The sequence below is a fragment of the Peromyscus californicus genome, unplaced genomic scaffold (genome assembly GCF_007827085.1).
Source record: "Peromyscus californicus insignis strain IS unplaced genomic scaffold, ASM782708v3 Scaffold_4__1_contigs__length_199733344, whole genome shotgun sequence".
NCBI lineage: Eukaryota > Metazoa > Chordata > Mammalia > Rodentia > Cricetidae > Peromyscus > Peromyscus californicus.
The window spans coordinates 199,437,049-199,455,070 of record NW_026294562.1 but is presented as its reverse complement, the minus strand read 5'-3'; the positions used below and the strand labels follow the sequence as shown (position 1 = coordinate 199,455,070).

Genomic DNA, 18,022 nt, shown 5'->3' with positions numbered 1-18,022 from the left:
TGAGTAGATGAAGTGAAGAAAAGAAAAACAATGAACATGAAATAACAAATATACATGTTTTCACCAGATGTGGATCAGTGTGTGAAGTGTCTAGATCATCAATATGCCAACACAGAGCGAAACCATTGCCTCCAAAAATCCACGACCTTCCTGGATTATGGCGATCCCATGGGGATAGGTCTGTCATGCATGGCCTTGTATTTCTCTGCACTGTCAGCACTAGTTCTCGGGATCTTTCTGAAGCAGCAGGACACTCCTATTGTGAAGGCAAACAACCGCACTCTCAGCTACATCCTGCTTATCACCCTTAACTTCTGTTTTCTCTGCTCCTTTCTCTTCATTGGCCACCCCAACACGGCTACTTGCATCCTACAGCAGACCACATTTGGAGTGTTGTTCACTGTGGCTGTTTCCACTGTCTTGGCCAAAACTATTACTGTGGTTCTGGCCTACAAGGTCACTGCTCCAGGACGAAGAGTCAGGTGGATGTTGGTAGCACGGGCACCTAACTTCATTGTTCCCATCTGCACCTTGATCCAAATTACCTTGTGTGGGATCTGGCTGGGGAAATCTCCCCCTTTCATTGACACAGATGCATACTCTGAACATGAACACATTATCATCATGTGCAACAAGGGCTCAGTCACCGCTTTCTACTGTGTGCTGGGATATCTGGGGGCTCTGGCCTTGGGAAGCTTCACTGTGGCTTTCCTGGCCAGGAACCTGCCTGACACATTCAATGAAGCCAAGTTCCTGACATTCAGCATGCTGGTGTTCTGCAGTGTCTGGATCACCTTCCTCCCTGTCTACCACAGCACCAAGGGGAAGGTCATGGTGGCTGTGGAGGTCTTCTCCATCTTGGCATCCAGTGCAGGGCTTCTAGGCTGTATCTTTGTCCCCAAGTGCTACATCATTTTGTTAAGACCAGAAAGGAACTCTATTCAGGGTCTCAGGGACAAAATACATTATAGGTACAAGGCTTAGTAATTTTTTAAATTAATTTTCAAGTTAGCAAATGAAGTAGATTTTATTGTTACATTTTCATACATATATTTTGTTTCTATTCATCCCCCTCACAAACTGATACCCCATCCCTTCTATCTACCTCCTCCTGCTTCTTCCTTATCTTAAAACAATTCTCATTTCTACATTCATATATGTGTTTCTTTACCCCCTGCCCTTTCCCCTCCTCCCTCACTTTCCCCCTCTTTTGGCTACTTTCTACGTTCAGGTTGAGGAGAGAGAGAGAGAGAGAGAGAAAGAAAGAGAGAGAGAGAGAGAGAGAGAGAGAGAGAGAGAGAGAGAGAGAGAGAGAGAGAGAAAACTCCAGCCCCCTGTGGTATTTATACTTATGACTATGGCTTAAGCCAGTTAATTTTACTATTTCCAGTTCCAAAATTTTCCTTTTAAATATTATAACTTTATTCTTCTTCAAGGCTGAACAAATGCCACTGTGAACATGCTCCACATTTACTTTATCTATTCCTCTGTTGATGGATATCTGCATGCTTTCCTTTCTTAGCCACCATGTAAGTACAGCAATAATCATGGATGTGCAAATATTTCTGTAGATGTCTTCTGTGTCTATATATCCAAGAGTGGTATGGTTGGATTGAGTGGTAGTTCTACTTTCAATTTCCTTAGTAACTTCTACACTGTTTTCTACCATGGTATAAATCCCACTAAACATGTAAGAAAAATCACAAAGGAAAAAAGATGGAGTGTGGGGTCAGATTTCTTAAGTTTTAGAGACTGACAAAGAGATCAGCAAACTCATGGCACTTACTTTCCCTATGGTCTAAGCTGCTGCTGAAATTCACCACCACCCCTACCTTTCCAAAATCCAGGACAGACATACAAAGTAGCAGATGTGCAGATTACAATACAAAATACTAGAAACATAAAAAAAAGGAGTCAACATAATTTCCCTGAAAGAGCATAACTCAACTGATGAACTCAACATTCTGAAACTATCAGATGAACATTTTAAAAGTTCTCTTGCAAAACATTATCAGTGACCTGAAAGAGGATACTCACAGGCAGATTAATTCAATACATATCATCAATACCTATAGATAAAGTAATTTATAAGACAGATGAAAAATCAGCAACATGAGAGAAAACCTAAGCAATGAGACTGCAATGAGTAGGGACAAAGTATTGAAACTGAAAAAAATAAATCAAATAAAAAGCTCAGTGGGAAGCATGAACAATGGACTAAAGAAGTAGAAGAAAGACTATGAGATAGACAAGGGTGGGTAAATAATACATACAGACACCAATAAGCAAAAGATTAATGAACATGACCACAATGTCCATGAAAGACCAAAGCCAAGAAATCACAGGCCTAGAAGGAGTGAAGTAAACACCAAAGGTGAATGAAATCCATTCAAAAACATTACAGTGCTGTGGGATGTTCTGTATGACAAATGTGTTGCTGATTAGTCAATAAATAAAACACTGATTGGCCATTGGCTAGGAAGGAAGTGTAGGCGGGACAAGGAGGAGAAAAAAGCTGGGAAGTGGAAGGCTGAGTCGGAGAGACACTGCCAGCCACCATGATGACAAACAGCATGTGAAGATGCTGGTAAGCCACGAGCCATGTGGCAAGGTATAGATTAATGGAAATGGATTAATTTAAACTGTAAGAACAGCTAGCAAGAAGCCTGCCATGGCCATAGAGTTTGTAACCAATATAAGTCTCTGTGTTTACTTGGTTGAGCGGCTGTGGGACTAGCAGGTGAGAGAGATTTGTCCTGACTGTGGGCCAGGCAGGAAAACTCAAGCTACAAATGGTGTCCAACGTGGTGGCAAAAGTTTCCAACGAAAACCTGAGAAAAGATTCTAAAACGGAGCTAAAAACAGCTTCCTAATTGTCTCTCTCAAATGAGCGGCAGCTGCTGGTTTGAGCTACTTGTGGGTTCCTGGTGTGTGTGCTCGACCTGCTGTATGGCAGGAATGAGGCCTCTGCAAGTGGCACATTAAGCTGCGTGGTGGATTTAGACTTTGCTAGTACAAAACAAAAAAAAAGAGTATTTTGGACTACATGCTGCTTGGATAAAAGCATAGAGACCCACGACCCACAATAGCTTCCAGAGCTGGTGGAAAGCATACCACCACCATGTTGGGAAGCTGAGGTGGGCAGAGCCAGCAGCCACAGCTGCTGCAGTTTAAAGCAATAGATTCACAATAAGACAGATTCAGGTGTAATAGTTTACAATGTGTGTAAAAATGTACATAGGCTTGAAAGAGAAAGAAAAAGGAATATATACAGTTGTATAAAGAAATAGTTTTTAAAAATAAAGTCTTTAAAGAGACAGTAAAATTAATATAAAAAATAAGCCATGTGAAGATGAATATTACACAGAGAATCTGGATTGTGTTGTCTTTGGGATTTTTAACTGCAGAAAAACATTTGATTGTAAAAGCTGTTGAGTTATGCCAAAATGTATATTTTAAAGGTACCTTGACTTCAAAATTTGGATATAAGGATATGATGTTTTGGAAAGGAGACTCTGCTTTTGTTCCCACAGAATGCCAAAGGCTATGGATTTGTTCCAGATTAAGATACATCATGTTTGACCAGCCAAGACCCCCTGAAAGGTCTCCGATGACATCATGGCCCAGATGATCCAACATCCAGAATGGTGTGAAGGCAACTGGCTCAGACGATACACCCTCATGGACTATTCCATAATCCTAAAATTTTCTTTGTGTTCCCATAAGATATAGCGCCCCCCTCCAGCAGGAAGTAGTAAGAGAAGCTACGTCCAAATTCCCAAATTATATGTAATTTTACTTTGTTAAGGTTAAAACCTTCCTTTTTGAAAAAAAATGGAGGAAGTGCTGTGGGATGTTCTGTATGGCAAATGTGTTGTTGATTAGTCAATAAATAAAACACTGATTGGCCATTGGCTAGGCAGGAAGTATAGGCGGGACAAGGAGGAGAAAAAAGCTGGGAAGTGGAAGACTGAGTCGGAGAGACACTGCCAGCCACCATGATGACAAACAGCATGTGAAGATGCCGGTAAGCCATGAGCCATGTAGCAAGGTATAGATTAATGGAAATGGATTAATTTAAACTGTAAGAACAGTTAGCAAAAAGCCTGCCATGGCCATACAGTTTGTAACCAATATAAGTCTCTGTGTTTACATGGTTGGGTTTGAGCGGCTGTGGGACTGGCAGGTGAGAGAGATTTGTCCTGACTGTGGGCCAGGCAGGAAAATTCTAGCTACATTACAGGAGGAAAATTCCCAAGCCTAGAAGACACTCAGACATTCAAACACAAAAGATATTCAGAACCCCAAATAAACATGACCAGATAAGATCCTCTCAATGGCATCTTGTAGTCAAAATGTCAAAAACACAAAGCAAAGAAATAATATTAAATGCTGTAGTGGAAAAACACCAATTCACCTACAAAAACAATCCATCAGAATAACATCAGCAACCCTCAAAGCCAGGAAGTCATGAAATGATATATTGCAAGTCTCAAAAGCAGATAATTTCCAGCATAGACTACTATGTCATCTGAGTGATTCTTCTAAATTTGGAAAGAAATAAGAACAGTTCAAGATAAACACAACTGAGGGAGTTCCTGACCACCAAGCCAGCACTGCAGAGGACACTAAAGGAATACTATGAGCAACAGAAGCAACTTCAATCAGTAAAGCAGAGGAAAGAAGATTTCATGGGCAGACTAGCCAAAAAAAGGAAAGCTGGAAGGAGTCCATTATATCCAACAAAATAGACCAGATACTAATGTGGGATAGCATAAAGAACAAATAATAATACAGCAGACAAAAATAACAGAAATTAATAGATATTTCTCAATAAAAATCTACATGCAATGGACTTAACTCACTAATAAAGAGATGCAGACTGGTTAACTGGATTAAAAACTGAAAAGGAACACCATGGAGATTGGAGGAAGGTCACCACTGGACAGGGATTGGAAAGGGGGAAGAGGTAACTAAGAAGAGCAAGGAGGACTGGGTACTGTAAAATGACTCTCTATGGTATTTCAGTGGTGAACACAAGTCATTACACATTTGTCAAACCCACCAAATGTAAACACAAAATATGAACCCTAGTTTGGTGTGATGGCACACACATGTAATTGCAGCATTTGGGAGGCTGTTGGGAGGGCAAGTTTAAGTGTAGCCTGGGCTATAGATAAAATCCTGTACTAAATAAAAAAGAACAAGAAGGAGGAAGAAAAAAAAGAAAGTCTCATTGATAGCATTGATTGTCTTTTTGGGAGATGTGAAAGGAGTCTCCAAGAACCAGTCAATGGAGGGACCAGGTTTTGGTGGCTACCTAGGTGATCTGATCAGATCTGTATGACAAACAAAAAGCAACCTGATGTGACTGATTTCTACTGGCAACAAGATGTTTTGTGAACACTAATGTGCAGTATGGACTTTGGATGAGGATGTGTCAGTGTGGATTGTAACAAACACACCACTGTGATGGAGGATGTTGATAGTAGGAGAAGCTTACACATGATAGGGAAAGGGAACAATGAAACCTCTGTACCTGCCTCTCAATGTTCTAGGAAACTTCAACCTCTAAATAATTCTTATAAAATGAAAATAAAAGCTATTCATATATTTAAGAAAAAACAAGATCCAACTCTATACTGTCTCTGAGAAACACACCTCACTAATAAAATCAAAAGATGGAAAACATTCTATCAAGAGCTTTAAATCCAAACACACCAAATATTGGGGCTCCAGCTTCATAAAATAAACATGGGCTGGAGAGATGGCTCAGAGGTTAAGAGCACTGGCTGCTCTTCCAGAGGTTCTGAGTTCAATTCCCAGCAGCCATATGGTGGCTCATAAAATAAACATTAAATGGAAAAATAGGTCCTCTTATGATATTAGTACATGAATTCAATACCAAACTCTCATATTGATAGGTCATCCAAACTAAAAGTCAACAAAGATGCACCAGCGTTAAACTATACAATAGAGCAGATGGACATAGCCATATACCTACAGAATCAATATTAATCAATATAAACCATCATATTTGGCTATACACATTCTTCTTAGCAGGGAATGATGCTACCAATAGTGGGAAGGTCTTTTCACTTCAATTCATCTAATCAACATATTCCCTTACAGTTATGCCTAGAGGCCCATCTCCCAGTTGTCTCTATCTCATCAAGCTGACAATGGGGGTTAACCATCACAAGTACTAATTCCATTTTAAGAATCCAGCATTACAGCCTGGTGGTGGTGGTGACACAAGCCTTTAATCCCAGCACTTGGGAGGCAGAGGCAGGTGGATCTCTGTGAGTTCAAGGCCAGCCTGGGCTACAGAATGAGGTCCAGGAAAGGCACAAAGCTACACAGAGAAACCCTGTCTTGAAAAATCAAAAAAATAAAGAATCCAGCATTACTCTGTACTAAGGTTATTAATAAATTCAGTGTGTACTTTAAGTTTATTGGTCCTATTTTTTGCTTTTTTACATTTACATAAAAAGCAATGGGTTCTATTGTGGCATCTTCATACACATATACTTCGTTCTCATTCACTCACTCGTTACTTTTCCGGTGCCCCTCCCCCATGTTGTCCCCTTCTGATTGATTCTTTTTCCCCTTCTGTTTCCATGTCACATGTCACATTACATTCTTGATCTCTCTTAAGATTGCTTCCTCCTCTCTTATGGTCCCTTATATTTTATGACCTCTAAAAATATAAATTAAAACACACACACATATACACAAATATTTATCATTTAAAATCTAAGTTTTGCACAAAAGAAAACATTCAGTATTTGTCTTTCTGAGCATGGCTTATTTCATCAAACATGATTTCCAGTTGTATCCATTTTCCTACAACTATCATGATTTATTATTTACAGAGAAATGAAATCCCATTGTGTCCATGCACCTCTATGCATGTCCACTCCATACTTTTGTTATTGTTGCTTTTCTAGGTTGGTTCTCCTTCCAGGCTGGCCTCCAACTGTTCTGGAATAATCTTTTTGAACACTGTGAATATGTGTCACTCTGATTCGTTTAATAAAAAGCTGAATGACCAATAAGTAGGCAGGATTTCAGGGCAGAGAGAATGCTGGGAAGAGGAGGGGCAGAGTTGCAAGGATATGCTAGGGATGCAAGGAGATGCTCCTGGCAGCACCAATTTACTTCAGAGAAGATAATGAGCATTGAAGAAACTCCTTATGGAGTTTGTTTTCATTGTGGCCAGGTTAGCCACTGGGCAAAGAAACTGTTTTTGCCTTGACTGCTGACAGTTTGCTGTACAAACTGGACAAGCAGGACACAAAGGAAAAGAACTGTTGAACTTCGCCAAGATAAGGCAAGACAGTTCTTCAAAATTCATGCTTCATAGAAAAGTCTACCAGATAGTCTAGGTCTGTAGGGCAAAGACAGATACACCAATATTACAGAGAATCCTTGGGTGATAGATGTCTGTTGTTTCTATAGGTTTGGAAGCGTCTTGCACTGCACTTCCTGTTTACTTGGGCAATATTATATCCTTCTGGGGTATTTGATGGAATTGAAGACTAGATGGTTATAGTTTTTCTTAGTTATTATAGAAGATAAATTACTACAAAACTTTGGATTAATCAAGAGAGGATAGATAATGGAGCAGTTTCTCTAAATTTGCCAAATACAAATGGACTGGATATTGTGAATGTAATTCTTACTTGATAATTGTTCTTATTGTATCTACTTTCATTTGTCAAAGTTAATACCTTTTCTTTCTATTTAAATAATACCTGATAATTGTTCTTACTGTATATGGTTTTACTATGTTAGAGTTAAAATCTTTCCTTTTTATTTAGACAAAAAGGGGGAAATGTTATGGAATAATGTTTTTGTACACTGTGAATGTGTCATTCTGATTGGTTTAACAAAAAGCTGAATGGCCAATAGGTAGACAGGATTTTCAGGGTAGAGAGAATGCTGGAAAGTGGAAGGGTGGAGTTGTGAGGAGATACCAGGGGCACAGAGCAAGCAGCATGGGCTTTACAAAGTAAAGGCAACCAAGCCATGTAAAAGAATGTAGATTAAAGATATGGGTTAATTTAAGTTATAAGAATTAGTTAGAAAAAAGCCTATGCTACTGGCTAAGCTTTCATAATTAATTAGAAGTCTCTGTGTCATAATTTGGGAGCTGGCTGGCAGGACAGGGAAGGACTCACAATATCAAACCTATGATCTTCCTTTCTTAGCATTCAGAGTACTATGATTTCAGGCTAGTGGCCATACTTGTTTCCATCTATCATGTTCTCTCATCAATATCCCTCTTCCTTCCTTCTCAAATGCCCCTTCTTATTCTTTTCCAGGTTACTCATCCATGCATCTACTCATCTACAACATTTTTCTCTTTCTCCTTTTTTCCCTTTTTCTTCTTTTCATCTCCCCCACCCCCCACTTCCTTTTCCTTTCCTTCTGTTGCCATGTCTTCCTGGCTCTTTCAGAAGCCTATGCAGTCTTTGCCTGTGTTCCTTAACTTTTGTTCTCCTTGAATTGTTATTATTTCAACAGAAGCCATATTTCTCTTCCTTTCTCCCATATATCCCAAGAAGATAAAATCCACATCTCATCTCACCATCCTGTTCTGCACCTATAACTGCCCCTCATTCTTCTCCCATTTTTCCATCTTTTTCTTAGCTGTTTCTATCTCAGATTTTTGTCCAGTTTTCTATTCTAGGTACCTGTTCCTTGACACTCCCTCCCATTGCTTGTTTTGAGACTGGGTCCTGCTTTGTATCCCAGGCTTGTGTGTTTTTCCAGTCTATTGGCTTCTTCCTCCCTGGTGTTAGATGACAGTCATGAGCTGCCATGCCAGGCTCTGCTCTTTGTACCCAGAGCATTTATTTTCAGATGCCCCCCCCCAAGGTGGCACTCTTCTCCCCACTATCTATTGGTGAAATTATTAAGGCCACTCCACGTAGTTAACAGGTCTTTGGAATTTGCCCCACGTGAGTGCCAGATATTGGTAAAATTATTAAGGCCACTCCACGTAGTTAAAAGGAGATTTATTTAATGGCGTAACTTACAAATTAAGGGATAGGTAGGTCGTGGGGTCTGGGGAAGGTGTATCGCAGTCCAGCGGTGTTCTCTGGAACTCTGCTTGGTCCACCTCTCCAGTCCAGGGTCCCGAAACCGAATGCGAGCCCGCCGATCCAGCCCTCCAGTCTCCAGGCGCCTCCCTTGGCCCCGCCTTGTAGGCATGACAGTTGCTGAAGTCTCAATGGGGGTTGGAACTTCCAGATCAAAGCTGGAATGGCTACCCACTACAACTATCTTTGCTTCTCTCTCTTTCATGACATTCAGTCCCTCTTGTATACTCCCCAAAATGGCATGGTCTAACCATACATGAATCCTGTGGCTTTGATTGCTAAGTTATATGACACTGGTCACCCAGCCTCCATCTTGAAGGAGAATGTTTTCCTGTAGCACTTTTGAAGACAGTGACCTCACATCAACCCTTGGGTCTCTACTGTCCCAAGAGTATAAAGACCCCAGGGTGGGAATGCAGGTTATTTTAAGCAAGAGACTACAATGACATGCTTAGGTTTCTGCTCTACCTTCTGACTTGGACCAAGAATGCTGTGTAACCTCAGACAGAGGAGTGGCAGCTAAGCTTAATACCTTCTTTGCTGTAAGCCAGAGCCTATCAGCTAATACTGTCCTGGAGGTCTACTGTGGAGAACATGGTGAAAGTGTAGACTGAGGGGCAGGTGGGAGTGGACATAAAGCTTGATGTGGCAGTGAGGAATCCTGTCAACAGTGTAAAGGAGAGGAAAAGCTGTGAAGGGAATCAAAGCTCTCAGGCCAAGAATTCATCTCTGTTGAAACTTTTTTGGTCCTTGACACCAAGGTTCTCCATAGGCCCTAGGCTACAGCCTGAGGGTGACTCTGGCCAGATGCAAAGTCCACTGCTCCCCCAGGCTCTGTCCAGTTGCCCAAAGGGATAAAGGGAGAAGAAACAGGAGGGAAGTGCTAGAAACAGATCATCAGTCCTCTTCCTACCTCGGGGAGGGCCTCCCTGTCTCCCAGGGTCACCAGCCCAGTATCCAGATATCTACAATGCTGGAGACAACCCACAATGTCAGTCCCAGGTTGTCTATGTGGCCTGGGTATGCCCATTGGCCAGGTGCCCAGATGCCCGGCTCCACGGGCCATTGGTGATGGCTAGCCCAGACCCTCAAGTCATCGCATTCTTCAGCTGGGGACCTTCAGGAACTGCCTTGTCATCACTAGAGTCTTATTCTTCCACATCACTATGGATGTCCTTTCCCATCTGTGAAAACAAATGATGCCAGAGCTCAGAACAGAGCAAGGAGCACTGGGCCAAGGAGGGGCAATGGGAGCTGACCCTGTCAGGCCCCTGTACCTAAACCTTCCTCAGGAAACTGCCGATCATGCACAGGATGAGGCAGAACCAGTACACATGAAGTATCTGCAGCATAACCAGGAGCACATTCAAGTAGTAATACCCAAAGAAGGGGTCCGAGCTCTTGATGGAGTCAAACAGAGTGGAGTAGATGACCCTAAAGCAGGAAGCAGGAAGGAGTTTCACCAATCAGTACAGGTCCCCATTCTAGGAACTTGCATGGACTGTCTGTGCTCCTGAACCACCCTGGAGCCCCATCCTGTGGGATGTTCTGTATGGCAAATGTATTGCTCTGATTGGTCAATAAATAAAACACTGATTGGCCATTGGCTAGGCAGGAAGTATAGGCGGGACAAGGAGGAGAATAAAGCTGGGAAGTGGAAGGCTGAGTCAGAGAGACACTGCCAGCTGCCATGATGACAAACAGCATGTGAAGATGCCAGTAAGCCACAAGCCACGTGGCAAGGTATAGATTAATAGAAATGGATTAATTTAAGCTGTAAGAACAGTTAGCAAGAAGCCTGCCATGGCCATACAGTTTGTAACCAATATAAGTCTCTGTGTTTACTTGGTCGGGTCTGAGCGGCTTTGGAACTGGCAGGTGAAAGAGATTTGTCCTGACTGTGGGCCAGGCAGGAAAACTCTAGCTACAGCCCCCTTCTGAGATGGTATCTCTCTTCACCTGCTTATACTGTCAGTGGAACATACAAATTTGCTGACTGGCCTTTCTGTACCACAAACTCCAAGGAAGTATCAAGTGTCCTACTGGCCCTCCTAGGTGAACCTTTATGATTACTCATCTCTCCTTAGATACACAGTAACTCTTTACATCAACCTGAGACCTACCTACTCATCTAACAGAGCCACTGGATGACAAAGACAATGTTCCTGAACCCACTGTTCCTGCATCTCTACCCTCTTACCAACTGACCTAGCTCTGGCCATACCACCTCTTTGCAAGGTCACAGCTATTTCCTACACACATCCTTTACCATTAAAACCAACCCTGTCATTTCATATTCAAGAAAGAAAAATCCAACCACACACCCTTTATCAATCTTTGCCCCTTGCTACTTCATTTCTTTTCCCATTGAAGTTCTTGTGCCTTCTAGTAGCCAAATGCCTATCCCTCCTCCCTCCTACTCCTCTTCTGCCTCCTCTTCCTCCACACTCATCTCCCTTCCTCCTCCTTGCCTTCCTCACTCCTCCACACTTATCATCTTCTTCCCTCTCCTCCCTAATCTACACTCATCTTCCTCCTTCCCCTTCCTGCTCTACAACTCTATCCTCTTCACCAACTTCCACTTCCTTCTTTATTCTTTCCTTCCATCTTTTCTATTTTCTTCTTCCTTTCCTCCTTTCATTTTCACCCTTTATTCCATCTTTTCCTCCATTTCTCCCTTTACTTACTTTCTTTTCCCCTTCTTTCTCTCTCTTCCCTCCAACTCCCTCTCCTCTTCTTTCAATTCTCCCTCTCCTCCACAACCCTGCACCTAACAGGCACCAGGCAAGCTCTTTACCACTGAACTTGGCTACAACTCCAGTCCTCACCTCTCATAACTTCTCCATCAGTCTCCAACAAACATCACAGAGCTCTGGGAACTAGCTTGTATCCACACTCAAATGACACTCTCTGCCCAGCTTCCTGCTGCAAATGCCTAACACAAGCTGGCTACTTCTGCATTTATACTGCCACCCTTCCAGAAAGTCCACCTGACATGCTATCTGCCTCCCCTATGTCTATGAAGGAGCATAGGCCCCTCAAAACCAGCACAAAGTAGCTAAGGCCCTGATGTCTCCTGTAGTTTTTCCTAGCCCTGATGGTATCTCCTTCTTGAATTCTTTTCTCACCTGCTCTGGTTTTCTGCCCCAGCTTCCCACCATCTGCCCTCAGCCCTCCTTGGCTCCCATCTCCCTTCAGATAATATCCCATAGGGTCCTTCGTTACTTGCCCTGGTTACCTACCTGCATTCACCTTATTCTCTCTGTTCCAAACACATGAGCTCATTTCTGTTCTTCCAACACTGGAACACAGTCTAGCCTCAGAGCCTTTGTATATGATGGTCTGTCACCTGGACCATCTCACTCTATGGTCACTATGGTTCTTGAGCCCCATTCATTCTCTATATACAACAGCTATCAGTGAAACATCCCTGAAGAAGGCTCAGCCATGGCCAACTACATACAAACCTGCTTCCTACAGACTCCTTAGCTTTATTTTCTCTTCAGTGCTGTCATCCCTTGTGCCTTGTAGTCTGTTCGTTTGCCTGTCTGTCCTTTTTTTCACCCACATCACTTAGCTCCAGGAGGGCAGGCATCTGCATTGCTCTCTGATATTTCTTCATCCCAACACATTCCAGAGGCTTAACAAATATCAAAAAATATTTACTAGACTATTTTAGTGACCAGGCACTCAGACAGCCTCCTCCTCTCTCTTCCTGTTCTGGGAGTGCACTGCATTAGTGCTGCACTCAGTTTCTGTTTCTCTTATCTCTGGGCCTTTGCATATGCTGTGCTCTGAGCCAGGCACACCATTTCCTGCCTCCTGGAAAAATTTCAGCCAATACCTCTAGTTCCCTGGGTAGGGCACCTGGACACACCTTCCCATCTCCCTAGCAAGGTAAGGGAAGATTAGCTGTGAAGTGGCTCCTACCTGGAAGGGACTTGATGGAGATTCTCCCAGGTTGCCCCAAATCTGGACACTTTAATACCAGTAAGTGAGCAAAGCATGCACTCTCCATACCTGGAGGTCATCCAGAACAGTGGTCTGGAGCAGCTCCTGGTCTTATTTTCTGCCCTCTACAGAAGAGTCAAAGAGTTTGGAGTGGAGTGTCCTCACATCCAAGGGGCAGAGAAGAATGGAATCTCATAGTCCAGAGAGGCCCCAAGAGGTGGGCCTTTGTAGATGTAACCAACCATCTTTTTAAATAAGAAACACAGAACCAATGCAAAGAAGAAAGCCAAGAGGTCAGAGCTAAGAGCTAAAACCTTACCCTTCCTCCTGCGGTGGTCCTACCTCTCCGAACCAGAGCTACTTTCTGTGTTAAAGTCTTTATATAGAGTTCCTGTTCTGCCTTCTCATTGGTTGTAAACCCAACCACATGACCGCCTCATCACGGCCTGTCTGTATAGGCCTCCAGGTTTTCTATGATTGGTATTGAGATTAAAGGCATGTGTATCCAATACTGGCTGTATCCCTGAACACACAGAGACTTACCTAGCTCTGCCTACCAAGTGCTGGGATTACAAGCATACGCCACCACTGCCCTGCTTTCCTATGGCTTGCTAATAGCTCTGACCCCCGGGCAACTTTATTTATTAACATACAAATAACATTTTAATACAAATAAAATATCACCATATTTCCTCTTTTCTGTTTTAATAAAAAGAAAAAAGGAAAAAGCTTATAACTAACATAAGAAAAACTATATACAAAAGTACAATAACTATGTACAATATATACAAGTAATAAATACCTAAATAATGTCTAGTTCATTTGTATTTGACAAATTCAGAGAAAATAATTCCATTATCTATCCTATTGTATCTAATTCACTTTCTATCCTAATTAATCTTCAACTATAACTAACTAATCTTCAACTCCCTCAGAGACCCAAGAAGGAAATAGTATTAGCTAACAAAAATAAAAACAGGAAGTACATGATATTTATTTTAATACAAATAAAATATCACCATAGGCCTTCATTTCCCAGAAAGTTGAGGCAAAGCTTCAAGTCCCAGAAGACCAGAAGAGACTAGGCATCATAGCCAAAGGAGTTAGCGGTGTGTGGAGGGGGGTTACATCCCTGGAAAGTTAAAAAGGACTCATCTTATCTGCCTGGGATACCAAAGAGGAGTGATGAGGCCTCACGTCCCAGGATAGTTGTGAGAGTTGGGATCTCAAGTATCAAGAATACTAGAAAGAATGGGCCCTCAGCACCTAGGCAGGCTGTGAAAGGCCAGGCATTACCACTCAGGCAGGAAGGAGAGTGGAGCTTCATCATCCAAGCAGCTAAGAAGGGCAGGGCCTCATATATAGGCAGGTAGTGGGGGGCAGGCCCTCATCATACAGGAAGGTAGTGGGGTGGGCCCTCATCGGACAGGCAGGTAATGGGGCAGGGCCTCATCATACAGGCAGGTAATAGGGCAGGGCCTCATCATACAGGAAGGTAGTGGGGGGCAGGGCCTCATCACACAGGCAGGTAATGGGGCAGGCCTCATCATACAGGTCTCTTTTACCTGTGACCACAAGAACTGAGTTTCTCCTAAGTCCACTTGCCACTCACCTGGTATGGATAATTTTCCCAGCACAATGCCAGTGTCCACAACCATGGCTCCTATGAAGGAACAAAGAATCTAAAGCTCTCCAAAGGCAAAAGCCAGCTTCCTACCCTGGATCTGAACCCCCCACTACCAGGGCTTCCACAGCCTTCTACATATTGATTCCACTCTGCTTGCTTTTATAGTTTTCAAGCAAGGGTCTCACTACGTAGCTCGCACTGCCCTCAAATTCACCATCCTTCTGCCCACAACTCTAGTGTTAAGTTTGATGGTTGGTTTTAACTGTCAACTTGAAACAATTGAGAATCACCTGAGAAGGTGGTCTCAATGAGGGATTGTCTAGACTAGGTTGGTCTGTGTACAAACCTACATGAGAGATTTTTCTAATTTGGGTTAACTGTGGGTAGCACTATTTCATGAAATGGGCCTTGGACTGGATGAAAAAGAGAGTGAGTTGAACACTAACATATACACATTCCTTGCTGTCTGTTTCTGATTATGGATGTAACAAGCTACTTCCTGCTATGACAGACTGTAACCTGGATCCATGAGCTAAATAAATAAATACATCCTTTCTCCCTTGAGCTGCTTTTGTCAGGATATTCATTACAGCAACAGAACAAAGTGGGACAGCATGCTCTCTCCACCACAGCTCAGCCCCACTCTCTCCTCCCGTGTTCCAGCTGGCCAGCTCCTGGTGCACAGTAGGTCTTCAGTAAGCACCTGCAGAAGCTTATGGGACAGGTGACCCTCAGGTTTACTCACATGGTAGAGGATAGAGATGCCACCCATGAAGGAACACAGGTAGAAGACAAATCTCTAGCTGCAGAGAGGGAGGAAGCTAGTGAGGCCACTGCCAAGAACAGTGTCCAGGCCCCAGAGGTGGAGCTTCATCTGCCAGGGAGTCTGGGAAGGGAAGGACCTCAAGTAACAAGGAGGCTAGGAGGGGTGAGGCCTCATCACCCAGGCAGGCTAGGAAGGATGAAGCCTCAACACCCAGGCAGGCTAGGAAGGATGAAGCCTCAACATCCAGGCAGGCTAGGAAGAGTGGGGCCTTGTCAATCAAACAGACTTTACCTCCCCTGCACCCCACAATTACCTGGCTTCACAGAATTTCTTGGACAGGCAAGGCCGATCCTGGTTCCACCATCTCCTGAACTAGCGTTGAGTCTGTTGCAGTGTGAGACCGCACTGGGCAGCCAGGAGGACCATCTGGGTCTGAGGAGAGGGAATGAGGGAGAAGGGTTACACAGGCCTAGTGCTGGTCTCCTACCCTTGTCCCCAGATGCATGGCTCCCACTTAGATTCCCTCCTCGCCTGAAGCTCAAGATCTTTGCCACAAAGCCATATCCACTATACTGAAAGGAAAGAGAGGAGGGGAAGGTGGAGAGACTTCCAGAACACTGGCCTTGTTTGTAGAATATACAGGTCACTGGTGGAGCCTGGCATCAAGAATGAGGCTGGGGAATGGGGGGATATAGCTCTATGGTGCTTGCCTAGTATTAACAAAGCCCTGGGTTCATCCCCAGCACAGAGGAATGGCATTTATGAGGACAAGAGGCAGATTTTCCTGCAGCCCCTTGGGGGGTCAAGTCTTACCATTCCCCCTGGTTAATTTTTATTGTTAAACTGACACCACCAAGAGTCAGCTGGGAAGAGAGCATCTTAACATTGCCCAGACCAGTTGGGCTTCTGGCCGTGTCTTTGGGGAATTATCTTAATTACTGACTGATGGGAGAGCTGTGTTAAGAAATCTGGCTGAGCCCAAGCCAGAGAGAGCAAACCAGTAAGCAGTGTTCCTCCATGGCCTCTGCTTCATTTCCTGCCTCAACTTCCTGCCCTCACCTCCCTCTGTGATGGCCTGTTACCTGAAAGTGTGAGCCGGAATGAACCCTTTCTTCTCCAACTTGCATTCGATGTTTAGCACAGCAACAGAATGCAGACTAGTCCACCACCCCAGGCAGGCATTTAGCTCTCTGCTCCATAGAAGCTACCCTGCCAGCTGGGCACTCAGGAGGCAGAGGCAGGGGGATCTCTGTGAGTTCAAGGCCAGCCTGGTCTACAGTGCAAGTTCAAGGACAGCCAGGATTACACAAAGAAACTTTGTCTCAAAAAAAAAAAGCTACTGTATACCCAGCCATGATGGGGCCTTCAAGTCCTGGAAGACCAGGAGCAGCAGGGCCTCATGTCCCAGGAAAACTAAGAAGGGACAGGTTCAAGTCTTGAGACCTTTAAAGGAAGGCTCCCCTAGGTCCCCGGAAAACCAGAAAGGGTGGGGCTTCTTAACCCAGGAATCCTGAAAGGGGTAGACCCTTATGGCTGGGTGGTGGGGGAGGAGGCGTGTGGCCTCATACTGCAGAAAAGAAAAGAGGGGTGGGGCTTCAAGACCTAGAGAACTGGAGACTAGGAAGGGCAGACTCATGCTGGGAGGGAAGTGGTTTCAAACTCCAAGGAATCTGAGAAGGATGTGACTGGTCCACTACTCTCAGCACAGCTGGGAGAGTTGGGGCCTTGAATTATCAGGAGACAGAGGGGTTACATGTACCAGGGAATCTGTGGACTCAGGTTAAATGTAGCCTGGGGTGGTGTGTGGCCCTTATCAGAGGTCCCTGTCCCACCTCCAATAAGGGCCACACACAACTTCTATTCCTAGGTTCCAGGAACCTAACCATGTGAATGTCAATAGAATGTGGGGGCTCACCTCCATGAGTCTCTGTGGAAGTATTTTTCCAGCACTGGGTTGGGCTTCATTTGCCTCTGGATTTGATCCTGTATACCCATCCACCAGCTCAGCAGGAAAGGCCACAAATCTGAGTGCAATGGAGACAGAACCCAGTAGAACTCAAATGAAAGAAATTTGACTCCAGCAGGAGGGAGGGAGGAAAGGAAGGGATCCTGAGGCTTAGACAAGCCTCACCAGCAAGTATGGCTCAAATCTATCTGAACAGAGGGTTTGGAAACCCAGAGCCAAAATGCCCATGCAGGCATGAAATGTTCTACCACTACTCCCAGCCACAATCCCTGGACCAAACCTAGGAAAAGATGTTAGCATCATCTTCTGGATAGGGATGTTCAGACCATTTCACAGGGAACCCAGGTTCCTTTACCCATCCTGAAACAGAATGAAAGTCCTCTGTGTCTTGGTGATCTGAGTCTTGGTCTCCCTGCATCAGGCTCCTCAGGGGAGGGTCATGGCCTGCTACCTGTGAAGTTTGATACTCTATAATCCCTACTCCAGCAAAGGCGCCTGGTTAATCAGTCCCCCATTGCCCACAAGAGGGTGCCCCAAAACCACAGATGGAGACTGAACTCCATCTTCAGGGTTCTAGCACCTTGACTTCACTTAAGAAAAGCTGA

General features: G+C 43.9%; 1 protein-coding gene across 1 annotated transcript in view; it reads left to right on the top strand.

Annotated features, from left to right (window-relative positions):
* Positions 1–6,425, top strand: part of LOC128124359 (vomeronasal type-2 receptor 116-like) — a gene marked incomplete at its 5' end in the record, with an annotated part of 77,997 nt that extends 71,572 nt beyond the window's left edge. Inside the window, one exon of the mRNA XM_052760495.1 lies at positions 68–6,425. Within this exon, the coding sequence (XP_052616455.1) occupies positions 68–984 (917 nt within the window). The remainder of the gene's footprint in view (positions 1–67) is intronic.
* Between the last annotated feature and the right edge of the window lie 11,597 nt (positions 6,426–18,022).